The 12,024-nt window shown below is 54.2% G+C and overlaps 2 protein-coding genes across 6 annotated transcripts in view; both read right to left on the minus strand.

Moving 5' to 3' along the window:
• The window catches only part of Cel (carboxyl ester lipase), a 7,927-nt gene extending 1,440 nt beyond the window's left edge, over positions 1–6,487 (minus strand). Inside the window, exons 1-9 of one of the 2 annotated variants that reach the window (XM_021194460.1) lie at positions 6,382–6,487; positions 4,341–4,491; positions 4,132–4,254; positions 3,697–3,894; positions 3,073–3,203; positions 2,821–2,928; positions 2,558–2,675; positions 806–992; positions 503–706 (exon numbers count right to left, since the gene is read on the minus strand). In XM_021194460.1, the coding sequence (XP_021050119.1) occupies positions 503–706; positions 806–992; positions 2,558–2,675; positions 2,821–2,928; positions 3,073–3,203; positions 3,697–3,894; positions 4,132–4,254; positions 4,341–4,491; positions 6,382–6,447 (1,286 nt within the window). In that variant the 5' untranslated portion in view covers positions 6,448–6,487. The remainder of the gene's footprint in view (positions 1–502; positions 707–805; positions 993–2,557; positions 2,676–2,820; positions 2,929–3,072; positions 3,204–3,696; positions 3,895–4,131; positions 4,255–4,340; positions 4,492–6,381) is intronic. The other variant, XM_021194459.1, reaches the window with a different exon arrangement.
• Positions 6,488–8,996: 2,509 nt separating this feature from the next.
• Gtf3c5 (general transcription factor IIIC subunit 5) overlaps positions 8,997–12,024 on the minus strand; it is a 21,008-nt gene continuing 17,980 nt past the window's right edge. For 2 of the 4 annotated variants that reach the window (XM_029536995.1, XM_029536996.1), the window contains exons 9-11: positions 11,220–11,362; positions 10,389–10,586; positions 8,999–9,953 (exon numbers count right to left, since the gene is read on the minus strand). In XM_029536995.1, coding sequence (XP_029392855.1) covers positions 10,414–10,586; positions 11,220–11,362 — 316 coding nt within the window. In that variant the 3' untranslated portion in view covers positions 8,999–9,953; positions 10,389–10,413. Of the gene's footprint in view, positions 9,954–10,388; positions 10,587–11,219; positions 11,363–12,024 lie in introns of all 4 variants that reach the window. The other 2 variants (XM_021193710.2, XM_021193709.2) reach the window with 2 other exon arrangements.

Raw genomic sequence — 12,024 nt, forward strand, 5'->3', positions numbered from 1 at the left:
GTGGGAGAGATGACTCAGAAGTTAAGAGCACTGACTGCTCTTCCAGAGGTCCTGAGTTCAATTCCCAGCAACCACATGGTGGCTCACAGCCATCTGTAATGGGATCTGATGCCCTCTTCTGGTGTGTCTGACAGCTACAGTGTACTCATATAAATACAATAAATAAATCTTTGAAGAAAAAAAAAAGTGTGTGCCACGATGCCCAGCTGTGAACTGGAGTTCTTGATAATAAGGGAAAGAAAGGCCGTAGCCCACATCCAATGTTTGTGTCTCCACCTTACAGTATTCAGAAACCTCCTTCTTCCCATAATCCAAGGTCAAGGATCATTTGTTTTCCACCAAAACTCATATTTCTCACATGATTAAACAAGCTGTATGTTTCTATTATACTTTTAACCTTGCCTGATGGGAAGCCCAGAGCTACATTCATTGTTTAGTGAACCAAGAGCACCAGGCAGTCCTCTCATGAGCCTCCCGGGCCAACCCCTTCCCAGAACCTCACTTGGCATGGGCTCTGTGCTGGGCCAGCGCCATCTCCGTGGGGATCAGGAAGAGTACGTCAGTCTCTAAGGCCACCACTGTCTTCTTCATGTCCTCCTGGGACGGGTCCTGGGCCCAGGACTCAGTATAGATGTCAAAGGTGGCTTGGGCCCCCTTCAGCCCCTTGGCGACAGTGTATCCACTGACTAGCCTGTACAAGTCCTCCCTGCATGGGGACAATAAAACGTGCTGGACTGAGCATGTCTGCCTGTGCTCTCCCCAACACAGCAACCACCTCTCTCCCTCTCACCCCCTCCCCACTCACTCTGTGACATCCTGCTTGGTCTTGTCGACGGCGGGCACGTCGATGGTAGCAAATATGTGGCCGTCCATGTTGTTAATACCCGCTAAGTAGTCAATGTCAGCAGTGTTGTTGTACAGGTTGATGGGATCATCAGGAATGAAGTCACCATCGATGACAGGGGTGAAGGCCAGGTAGTGCACAAGGGGGTCTGGGTGGGAGAGCCGACAGCTGCTTACACCTTCGTGTGCCTGCCTCTTCTTCCTCCTGGGCTTTCGTACTAACCTTTCCTTTCCTTTTGTACCTCTTTCCTTTTCTGACCAGACCCAGGTCCCTCAACCCTAGCCCCAGGGACCTTTGGCCACAGTCAGCTAGTGATAGGGGTGACTGCCCTGTATGTGGCATGCTGAACAGTGTGGCACCCCTCTGGGTATGCCAGGCTAAAGCATTCGCAGACTGTCTAATGAGCACATGAAGAGTCCACTGCTCCATAGACCATGGCTGTCTGGTCTGCCTGAGCATCCCTGTGCACTCCCTTTCCTTGTCACACCTCCACCAGGGATGAGGTGGCCTGCTGGCTGCCGTGGGTGAGGCCTGCCTGCCTTCCAGGCTTGCCAGCTGGTCTGTGCTCAGCAGGCAGAGACCCTGGCCTTCCTTCAGCCCAGCACAGCCAGGCTTTCTTCAGCGGTTCTCCAAATAAAATAATCTGTTTGCATGGCAGAGGTTCTCAGAGGTAAAGTGCCTACCTATCGCGCACAGATCATGCACAGGCTGTGGGTTTGATCTGTGGCACAGAAAGAAGAAAGATGGAAGGCGTAAACACTCAGACTGCTAGATTTGCTTTGGAAGGGTAAGCAAAGAAGAACTCCAATATCCTAAGCAGCGGCTGGTTCTACATGTTTGCTGGTGGCAGCTCCAGCTGGGGGAACCAAATATTTGGAAATTTACAAATGATTGCCACATTTACAAGGAAGCTTAAGAGTTACCATCCAGCAGAGAGGCCCTGGGGCTGGGTCTACACATCTCCCTGAAACTGTGTATGGGTTTCTGCTGTCGGGGACTCATGTTTGGCTTCTCTCTGTCCCTCCTTCCCTCCCTCCCTCCCTCCCTCCATCCGTCCGTTCCTCCCTCCCTCCCTCCCTCCCTCCCTCCCTCCCTCCCTCCTTTCTTTCTTTCTTTCTTTCTTTCTTTCTTTCTTTCTTTCTTTCTTTCTTTCCTTCCTTCCTTCCTTCCTTCCTTCTTTCTTTCTTTCTTTCTTTCTTTCTTTCTTTCTTTTTCTTCTTCTTCTTCTTCTTTTTTTTTTTTTTTTTTTGGTTTTTCCGAGACAGGGTTTCTCTGTGTAGCGCTGGCTGTCCTGGAACTCACTTTGTAGACCAGGCTGGCCTCGAACTCAGAAATCCGCCTGCCTCTGCCTCCCGAGTGCTGGGATTAAAGGCGTGTGCCACCTACCGGCTTTTCTTTCCTTTTTTAAAAAAGACAGTCTCACTATGTAGCTCTGGCTGGCCCCTCACTAAGTAGACCAGGCGAGCTTTGAACCCACAGAGATCTGCCTGTTTCTGCCTCATGAATGCTGGGATTAAAGGTGTGCACCTGGCCATGTATGGCTTCTTAGAAGTCCCTGGAGTACTGGAAGACATCTCTTTACTATCGGGGCCTGCTAAGGGGTAGAGACAGGCCCAGTGTGGCACCTGTCCGTCTTCTTCAGGAACTCAGCCTTGTCCCCCAATGGCCTTCCTCACCCGCCCTACATGCCTCCCACCCAGGAACACTACTCACACTCCTGTTTTTTCAAGGGCACCTTGTAGGCCAGTGTCAAGGCCCGAGGATCTGTGATCTTCAAACACGCAGCCATCTTGCCAGTATCCTCTGTGGGGCATCCCACCTTCTTAGCAGCCTAGGGAAAGGCAGAGGCAGGAGGTTAGAGAAGGCCAGCGTCAAGGTTTAGAACGACTGAGGGCAAACAGAAGGTCCAGGGCAGCACTGGGATGGAAAAGGTCCCCCCCTCCTCCCGCTACCTACTCCTGCCCTGCTGTGCTCACCTTTTTGGCCCAGAAAAGTGGGTTCTTCTGGATGACCCAGGGGCTCAGTGCCACACCACTCTGACTGATGGCTCGCCGGATGAGACCCTTGTTGTATGGGGAGAGGGTCTGCAACACCCGGAAGTTCTGTCAACAGGCTGCACCTGGGCCCAGGGCTCCCAGCCACACCCTGCTCTGGCCATTATCCTAGGCCCCATTGGATCCCTCCCTTAACCTTGGGGCCAGACCCCTCCACACAAGAGGGCACCAGACCTGCAGAGAGACACTGGCACCTCCAGCAGATTCCCCAAAGATGGTGATGTTATCAGGGTCTCCCCCAAAGGCTGCAATGTTCCTCTTCACCCAGGCGATAGCCATGTGCTGATCTCGAAGACCAAAGTTACCTGAGGGTGAGGGGAGAGCCTTCATCAGGAGGGCCCTCAACTAAAGCTGGAGAAGGTTAGAGATTGGTGAACTAGAGATTAATAGAGTCAATGTGCCCGTCCCCAGGAGGGCAAATGGTGGATCTTCAGGAGGCTGAGCTTAAAGGGGAGTAGCAGCGGGGGCTAGGGGGTAGGTCAGGAAGGTGGGAGGCATGGGAGGCACAGCCACCAGTGGCTGGGCCCGACTCCATCCTGCACGCTTCCTCCTCCTGTCTGTCTTTCCTTCGGCATCTTTCCTATTGGTCTTCAGGGCTCAACTTGAATCTCTGCCATCTGTCTGTCTCTTGGCCTCTCTCACTTCCCGGTGGCTGCCTCAGGCTCCCCTGTCCCATAGTTTAGCTCCCTCAGCTGTTGAGTTAGAGGCTTCTGAAGTGCATCTCTCTGCTGGGCTCAGAGTCCACAGGGTCCTGCGCATTCACTATTCCTGCTCTTACAGTCAGAGGCGCCAACATACCTGGAAGGTTAGCATCCCCAGTGCTAAGGAAGCCCAAGGCTCCAAGACGGTAGTTGAAGGTGACCACAATGACGTTGCCCCGAGTGGCGAGCTCCTCCCCATCATACAGGTAGTTTTTGAGAACATTGGCCCCCTGGCTAGATCCCATGAGGAAGGCACCTCCATAGATCCAGACCATCACAGGCAGGTTTTGGGACACTGAAAGGGGCAGACAGGGACCTCAGACACCAACAGACCCTCTCCCCAGACAGCTCAGTAACCCTGTTGGAGCAGGTGCTCAGGCAGGGCTGTGAGGATCAGCGGTGGGCACCCCCTCCTCGCCTCAGTGCTGATTTCAGGGCTGTAGAGCTTGACGACACCAAATGGAACCCAGACCAGGGCTTGGAGTTCTGGGTGGGGGTGGGGTGGGATTCTCTGGGAAACTGGGATCCATACCCTGCTTCCTGCCCTGGGGGACCCAGATATTGAGGTAGAGGCAGTCTTCTTGCCCAAAGGTGTCGTCCTGGGTGATGGTGACCTGTAGGCATCGTTTCTTGAAGTCCTTAGCCTTCAGCGTCCCTACAGTGAGAGAAGGGTGTAAAGAGAACCAACCAGCCAGGGCTGGCCCAGCACCCAGCACCTAGCACTCAGCACCCAGCACCCACCTTGCCAGCCAGGGTGACGCTGAGGATTCTCCAGGGTCTTGGCGGTGGCAAAGGGGATGCCCTTGAAGATGTCAACAGAGTCACCACCCAAGAGACTGAGCTTCTTGTTGACGCCCTCCACGAAACCGCCTTCTGTGTACACAGCACCCAACTGTAGGTGGGACAGGGCAGGGTCAGATGGGCTTCTGCATGACTAGCCAGAGTGGCTGGCTGAGTGGGCTCCAGGGTGCCAGCAGGTCCTCTGCCAAGTGCTGGAGGGGCTGATGCCCTTTCCTCCCAGACCCTGGCACATCCTCCTTCAGGTATCTGAGGCCACTTCCGCCCGCGTCTGCTAAGCTGGAATGACAGTCTAGATCTCGGCTAAGACCTGGGGCTTCAATTTCCCCATAGGTAACATGGGCCACAGCACCTTCCCCTAAGGCTTGATGGCTGTCAGAGGGAAGGCCTGTCCAACTACAGGCAGTGGTGGATGCTCAGTGCTTCCAGAAGGTTTCTAACATAGCCATAGGTTCCCAAGATCCTTCTCTCCTTCCCCCACCTCTCCCCACTGCCTTCCTAGATGGGCATGGTGGCCCCATGTCCAGGCCCCATGTCCGGGTCTTCACAGGGCCAATCAGTACTGCTATTTGATGTCTAGCTCAACCAGAGGCCTGGAGTCGGGTCTTTATCTGCCCACTATCCCCGCAAACTGAAGTACAGGGGCTTTTCCACCGCAAGTTGTTTTGTTGAGCCGAGGCTGTTTAACCTCTGTGCAGGGCATGTCCCTTCCTGTCCTGCCTGCATCAGTCCAGGACACATGCAGGAGCAGCTCTGCTTACTTGGCAGTGGTTGATAGGATGGCCTCCTGCTTCTCCTCTGTGCAAGGTTTCAGGTAGGGGGAAGTAGGTGGCCTGTATCTGCAGGCCCAAGCTGGCATCCAGAAGCCCTCTAAGTCCAGGCTGATGGACCCCCTACTATACTAGATAAGGAAACTGAAGAGAAGAGCCAGGGAGACTACACAGATTATTGGGGCATCTAAGGTTCTTGGTTACTGGGAGGAATCAGGAAGCCAGCTTAGGTGTGCATGCGTGTGTGACGCTACCTCTCAGAAGTGTGTCTGTACGGTAGTGGTTGACTTGAGTGCCCTGGACTGGGCCAGATGCAATGATCCTGGCCAGTGGCAGAATGGTGTGCTGGCAGTGGGGCAGTAGGGGGACACTTTCTTCCAAGAAAGAAAACAACTTCCTTCCCATGGCAGGAGCCCTGGACTGAACTACAACTCCCAGGCTCCAGGAGGGGGAGGACGGTCTCCAGGGTCCAAGAAAACAAGACATGGACTGGAGAACTAAAGCTGCAGAGTTTGAGTGAGTTGCTGGGGCCCTTGTGCAGGGACCTATGCCATCTTCCTGCATTTGTTGAGCTTTCTGTGACTCGTCCTCACACTCCCACCAAGAAGGGTGGTTAAAGGGCAGATGTTACAGGCGCCCCAGAAGAGCTGGTGCAGCCACCTCAGGGCACACATTGGGTAGGTCTCACCCCTTCTCAGAAGAAGCAGGAAATGGAGGGCACTTGGGAGCCAGAGCCCTGATTTGGAAAAGACATTTCAGGTTCCTATTTAAGAACAGGATGTGGTTGCTGTGTAATGTCAGGCAAGCTGCTTCTCTGTTGGGGGGGGGGGGCTCTAGAAAAAGAAAAGCCAGGGTCTGTGGGGAGGCTTGCCAGACTTAGGCATACCTGAAACCACAGAGCACTAGTGGGCTTTTAGTATAAATCTTTCAAACAGTGCATGGGACGTCCAATATTTCAAATAGTGTATGGGACATTCTTACGTAAAACTGCTCCTGATGTGAGATTCCAGTGCAGTTTTGCATATTGCACTGGGCTTCATGTGAACAAGACAAACTGGGTGTCTCAGGCAGGGCCAGAGCTTGGAGTGCTAGTGGGCTCGCTGGCCTCTTCGTGACTTTCTGTACTCTTGTCTCCCACCCTCCAGGCTCTGTCCCAGTTCCCAGATCTTAGTGAATGACAGAGGGCTGTAGTCCCTTGTAGGGCTCTGGCTTACCTTTGCAGCACAAGCCACTGCCAAGCAGCAGGTGAGGCCAAGAACCAGAACCTCCAGGCGCCCCATGGTGAGTGTCTGCCTCTAGGCAGCCTTCTCTCCTCTTCTCATTTTTATGGGGCTGGGGCCAAGGTCATGTGTGTGCATACCATGTATACACAGACACACAGGTGTGGGATGGCCATTTTTTCCCAGGTCAGGCTGGCCCTGAGCACCCGGAGTGGTGCCCACAGTGCACCTGTGTGAGTTACTGCCCACCTGGGAGCAGAGGCAGGTGGCATGGATGTTGTGGAGGGGGTGCCTCCCAGGGCCAACTCTGGCTGGGTGCTCTGCATTGTTCTATCAGGGTTCGGTTAGTGTCACCTTCAGAAAAATGGGTGGCCTTCATCTTGAGGTACTGAATGCCCCTTACCTCAGTGGGGAATCTATGAAGGACTCCTGAGCCAAAGGTGGCTGCATGCTACTGGGCACTGGTGTGGCTGATCCTTGGTAACTCAGAGAGAGAGCCCAAGTAATGCACTAAGGTATGGGGTAGTGCAGGCTGTCCTGGCAGGGGAGGACATAGTGGCACAGATGGAAGGGGAGCTCCCTGAGCAAAACCTGGCATGGCTCACTTACCAGGGCTTGGTGGCACCTTTAGAGAAAGGGTAATGTTTCATGTCTGTGTCTCACCAGGGGTGGATGGGGCTCCCTGGGAACGCCAGGCAGAAAGAGACGAAGCCTGGAAGGGATGGAGGACAGAATGACGGAGGGAGGGAGAAAGAACTGGGCCTGGAGGTGAAGGCCAGTAAGAGGTCATCAGAGAATAGGCCACCATCTTAGGGATGTGTCCCTTAGCTACCGGGGAAAGGTTATCCTGGCACCGGATCATAAACCAAGTCTGAAGAGGCTCCCTTTGAGGTGTTCAGCTGCCTTGGAATGGCTTCTTATGATAGACACCCGGAAGGCACCACAGCTAGTCAGGCATAGCCAAGTCTTCCCAGGCCAGTAGCCCCTCCCCTCTGGGAACCCAACTCCCCGGCTCAGATCATAGCTCCACTTGTGCCAGAACATGGGGGTGGGGGGTACAGATCTACGTCCACTAGTGTGTCCATGTGCTCTGCCCAATCCAGTGTGCAGGTCTCCATGGTGCACAGTAGGTGTGCAGGTGAGCAGTGGGGGGTGGGGGCAGGAGGAAGCCGGGACACAATAGAGGTGGGGTAGCAGGAAACACATTGGGTGTTGATTCTGAGAGCCAGAGCTAAAGGCAGTTCTGTACTGGGGAGTGCTGGCTTGAGACAAGGCAGGGGGCCATGGGCACACAAGTGGCTACTCTGTACCCCGCTTGGTCAAGGAGAGCCCCCAGGTCCACTCCCCAGCAATGGAGTGACTCTGCAGTGACACACCCACAAGGCTACATCTCTGTCACACAGCTGGCCTGCTGCTGACACTGGATAAATTTGATTCCAGGGCCACAGCCAGGTGCTCAGAGCCTACAATCTCCTCAAAGGCTGGGCAGAAGGCAGCAAAGCAGACTGACGGAGGGACCACAAAGACGACTAACCCCACCAACACAAATACACCGGGACATAGGCGAGGGATTTTAAAGGGGTTTGGGTTTGAGGAGGGGCAGGTGAATGGGTTCAAGAGAAAATGTTTCCTAAGAAACAAACCCCACCAACCTTGATAACACATAAAGCAGAATTGCCACCACAACCCAGGCCAGGCCTGTTGCTGCCAGTGCTTGGCATGGCAAGGGCAGGGTCTGCAGTTCCCAGGAGACAGCTTAAAGGATGCAGTGGGCCCAGCGTGGGTCAGTGAGCGGCCTGGGTGAGCAGTTTCCTTCAGACACCAGCCTGCAGAACTCACCCCAAGGACAAAGAGCAGAGGCTGAGATGACCTAAGCAGTCTCACAACTTTGTCATGTACTTGGTTTATCAACTGTGTGTACATGTATGTTGCTGGAGTATGTACACGGGTACAGGTGCCTTCAGAGGCCAGGGTAGGGGTGGGGGGGTGCTGGAAGGGACTAGAAATCACTAGGAATCGTGTTGAGGATGGTGGTCAGCTTCATGTATTAACCTGACCAATATGGTACCCAGTTATTAGGCCAGAGTGGACATGGTGGTGCACATCTTCAATCCCAGAACTCAGGAGGCAGAGGCAAGAGGATCTTTATGGGTTCAACATAAGCCTGGTCCACACAGTGAGTTCCAGGGCACAGAGAGCCTGTCTCAAAAGAAACAAACAAAAAACCACCCAACAACAACCTCTAAAACATTTGCTCAGGTATCAGGGGTGTTTTGCTTTTTGATTAAATGTTGTTGAAGTCAGTGGGTGCTGACCCACCTCCAGGTGGGGGTGCTTCCTGCACAGCCTGCTGCAGGGCTGTAGGCAGCAGGGTGGGAGTATGCAGCCAGCAGGGTGCATTCCACTGCAGCCCTTCTCTGAATCTCCACGCTATACCATTCCCTGAAGACTGTGGGCCTGGACCTTAACTGTGAGCCAATTGCTTATAATAAATGCTAGCTTCCACTTCTCGAGAATCTTGGCTAGCAAGTGCCACAAAGAGCTGTCGTTCTATGGAGACAAGTGGCCTTTTCGCAAACACACCAGCAAAACACAAATCGAAAACAAATCAATACAGGGCGCAATATGCAACAAGACTCAGTGATGTGATGTCACATGCCGGGTAACCAGGGCATCAAACGCCAGTGCTGGCGTCTGAAGGAGTTTTATATTTATTTTACCAAAAGCAGTTTTATTTACATGGGAATTCAGAAGAAAAACAATACTTTGCCAAGTGTGGCTAGACTTCAGGAAGTCCTTCTAGTCTGTCCAACCTATGGCAGGAACGGGCATTGCCCTGGGCTCTGTGTAAGTGAGGCCTCCAGAGGCCATGGGGCCCTCACTCAGAACCCTCCTCAGATTCAGAGTCAAAGCGTTCCTGGGTAGATGGGGTCAGAACCCAGGTCTCCTCCCCAAGAGCAGCCACTAGAAGTGGGGAAGCTCCCAGCCTGACAGCCACCATGCAAGAAGTCCTGTGGGGACAGGCAAGGCTGGCTAGCCTTTTGGGAAGAGCTACTTCCTGCCTCAGGGCTGAGCATTCTTTGAAGCAGCAGGAAGCAGGGTCAGCAGGGGACACAGGGTCTGTCAGCAGCAGGGGACACAGGGTCTGTCTGTTTGATTCCCTCCAAGGCTCAAAGTTCCCAGGAGTGCCCACTTGGGCCAAATCAAACAATGGGTCTTCAATCTCAGGAGGACTGGCTGAGGCATCTGGCTTTGGAATTGCTGTGACCTGACTGTGTGCGCCAGGCTGTTCAAGACACAGAGCTACACAGACACAAGGCAACAGCCCATCTCTGGCGCAGCACCCTTCAGGAAGTGGTGTTGCTGCTCTGGGGGTTGCACCCAGGAACCTTCTGTAGATGCCCGCTTGGCAGGGACAAAAGGAAGCTGTGAGGTGGGGTCTTTTCAGGTCCATTTGGTGAAGCCAGGCTGAGCACAGCCTGGGGATGCCCAGTGTCCTCATCTCACTGCCCTGGGTAGGGACACAGGCCTGTCCCAACTGTCCCATCATGGCATACCAGCATGTCCTGAATGAGGGAAGGAACAAATGAGGTGCTAGAGCCCCAGTCAGGAGGAAACACTCCCAACTTTAACACCCCCCCACCCCCCATGTTGAGACATCCAGGAAAACTGATACACAGGATAATCAGGGCTGGGCTGGCTTGGACCGACGCTACTACCCCAGACAGACAGTGCCCAAACCAAAGGGTGGCCTGGCTAGCCAAGCTCCTCAGGCCCTCTCTGTCACTAGATTCACAACGCCCTGCCAGGATGGGAGCCATGGTTTTCCACATCTACCTTGGGTCACCTGCACAGCAATAGGGCAGAAGACAGCACCAAGCAGAAGACACAGCCAGAGCCAGGGCCTCTTGTTAGGGCAGCAGGCTGGGGAGGAGCCAAGGGCCGTCCTCAATACCATGACCCTGCTCTGGCTTCTTTGTGAGGACAGCTGCTGTTCTCACCTGGTTGCCTAGGAACAGCACTTCCTCACACGTAATCCAGAATCTCTGTCTCCATCTCGTTCTCGCTCCCATCTGAGGGCTTGAACTCCTCCTCCTCTTCCTCCTCCTCTTCCTCCTCTTCCTCCTCCTCCTCCTCTCCAGACTCAAACATCAGCTGCTCTTTCCCACGATCAGCCTTACCTGTGTTGGAGAAGAGAGCTGTACAGAAGGAAAGAAGGCCGTGTTCCAACACAGGCGGCCCTAGAGTCCCTTCACCGCGACAAGCTCTAGCAATGATGCAGCCATGAAGGAGAGCATGAGGGTGGGGATGGGCAGGGGGGAGCCTGGTAGGCATGTTTGAACCCATTTTCTGGGGAGAACCAGGAGCAGCCTGGGGCCCAATGCACCGTGAGGGGCCATACACCATAATTCCCAGAAAAGCTTCAAAGCCTTGGCTGGGCTCCCAAGAGGTGAAGCCTATACCCCAAACAGCCAGGAAGCCTGCTCTACCCAGCTCGGAAGGAGCCCTTTACAAGAGCTTTGCATTGCTCCTCGGGTCCCTTGGGTCGGAGACCCCTGCCTAGCAAGTACCTCACTTTCCTGTGCCCCCAGGAGCTAGCTCAGGCTTTGAGCAAGAAGCCATGGGCCACACCGCCCCAGGGGAGAGATGGGCAGAGCTGGCCTTCCTGTACTAGGAGGCAGCATCTCCTCCCTCTTGTCTGCACTGTTCAGTGTCCCGGCTGAGGCCTGGCTCACAGACCTCCCTCCCACCATGGACAGTATAAGGGCCTCTGGAGCTTCCGGTCAGCTTTAGTCAGACCTGTGAGGCTTCCCTGCACAAGTGGCTCTCACCAGGCCTCTCAGAGCGGATGGTCTGTAGAATCATGAGTGACATGGTGTCCCTCAGGTGATCTGTGGTCTTGGGGAGGCACCACCCATCTCTCTCTGTGCACACAGTCTCTGTCCCATCGTTTCGGTGAACAATTTTCTGCAACCTGTGGGCAGAGGAAGCTGAGTGGGTAGAGTCTAGGGATGGGGCTTGGTGGAGAGCTTGTACGGAGCCCCAGAGTGTGGCTCCATGTGTGCTGGCTCGTGGGATAGTTCTAACACACGTCTATGGGCAGGGGGTTTGTGCAAACAGGATGCCAGCAGGAGACTCTGTTTAGGAAACAATGCTCACACAGAGGTCTCAGAGGTAGTGGGTAATGAAGAGCTCCCAGCAGGTTCCCTAACTTTTGCAGTCTCTGAATAGCAACCCCCCCCCCCAAAAAAAAAAAACCCACAAAGCTGGATGTATCCCCAGAGGCGCTCTCCTGCTATAGTCAGGCTTTCTCTAGGTCCCACATGCTGCCTTGTTCCCGTTAGTGCTGTTGCCCACTCTTGCTGGTGTTTAGCCATGGTTGAGAACAAATGGGTTGAAAGTGCCCAGGATTAGGGACCATGCCAATCAGGGAGTGACTGCTACTAGCAAACAGGGTTGCTTTCTACAGGGCACAGTGCAAGCCTATGGTTGTTGCCATGAGCCTTACAGCTCACAGAGAGTGAGACTCAGGGCTGCGCTCAACTCCTAGTGGTCAAGTCTTCCTTAAGAGCTCAGCTGCAAGCCAGGCGTGGTGGCGCACGCCTTTAATCCCAGCACTCGGGAGGCAGAGGCAGG

This window comes from Mus pahari, chromosome 3 (assembly GCF_900095145.1).
Source record: "Mus pahari chromosome 3, PAHARI_EIJ_v1.1, whole genome shotgun sequence".
Taxonomy (NCBI): domain Eukaryota; kingdom Metazoa; phylum Chordata; class Mammalia; order Rodentia; family Muridae; genus Mus; species Mus pahari.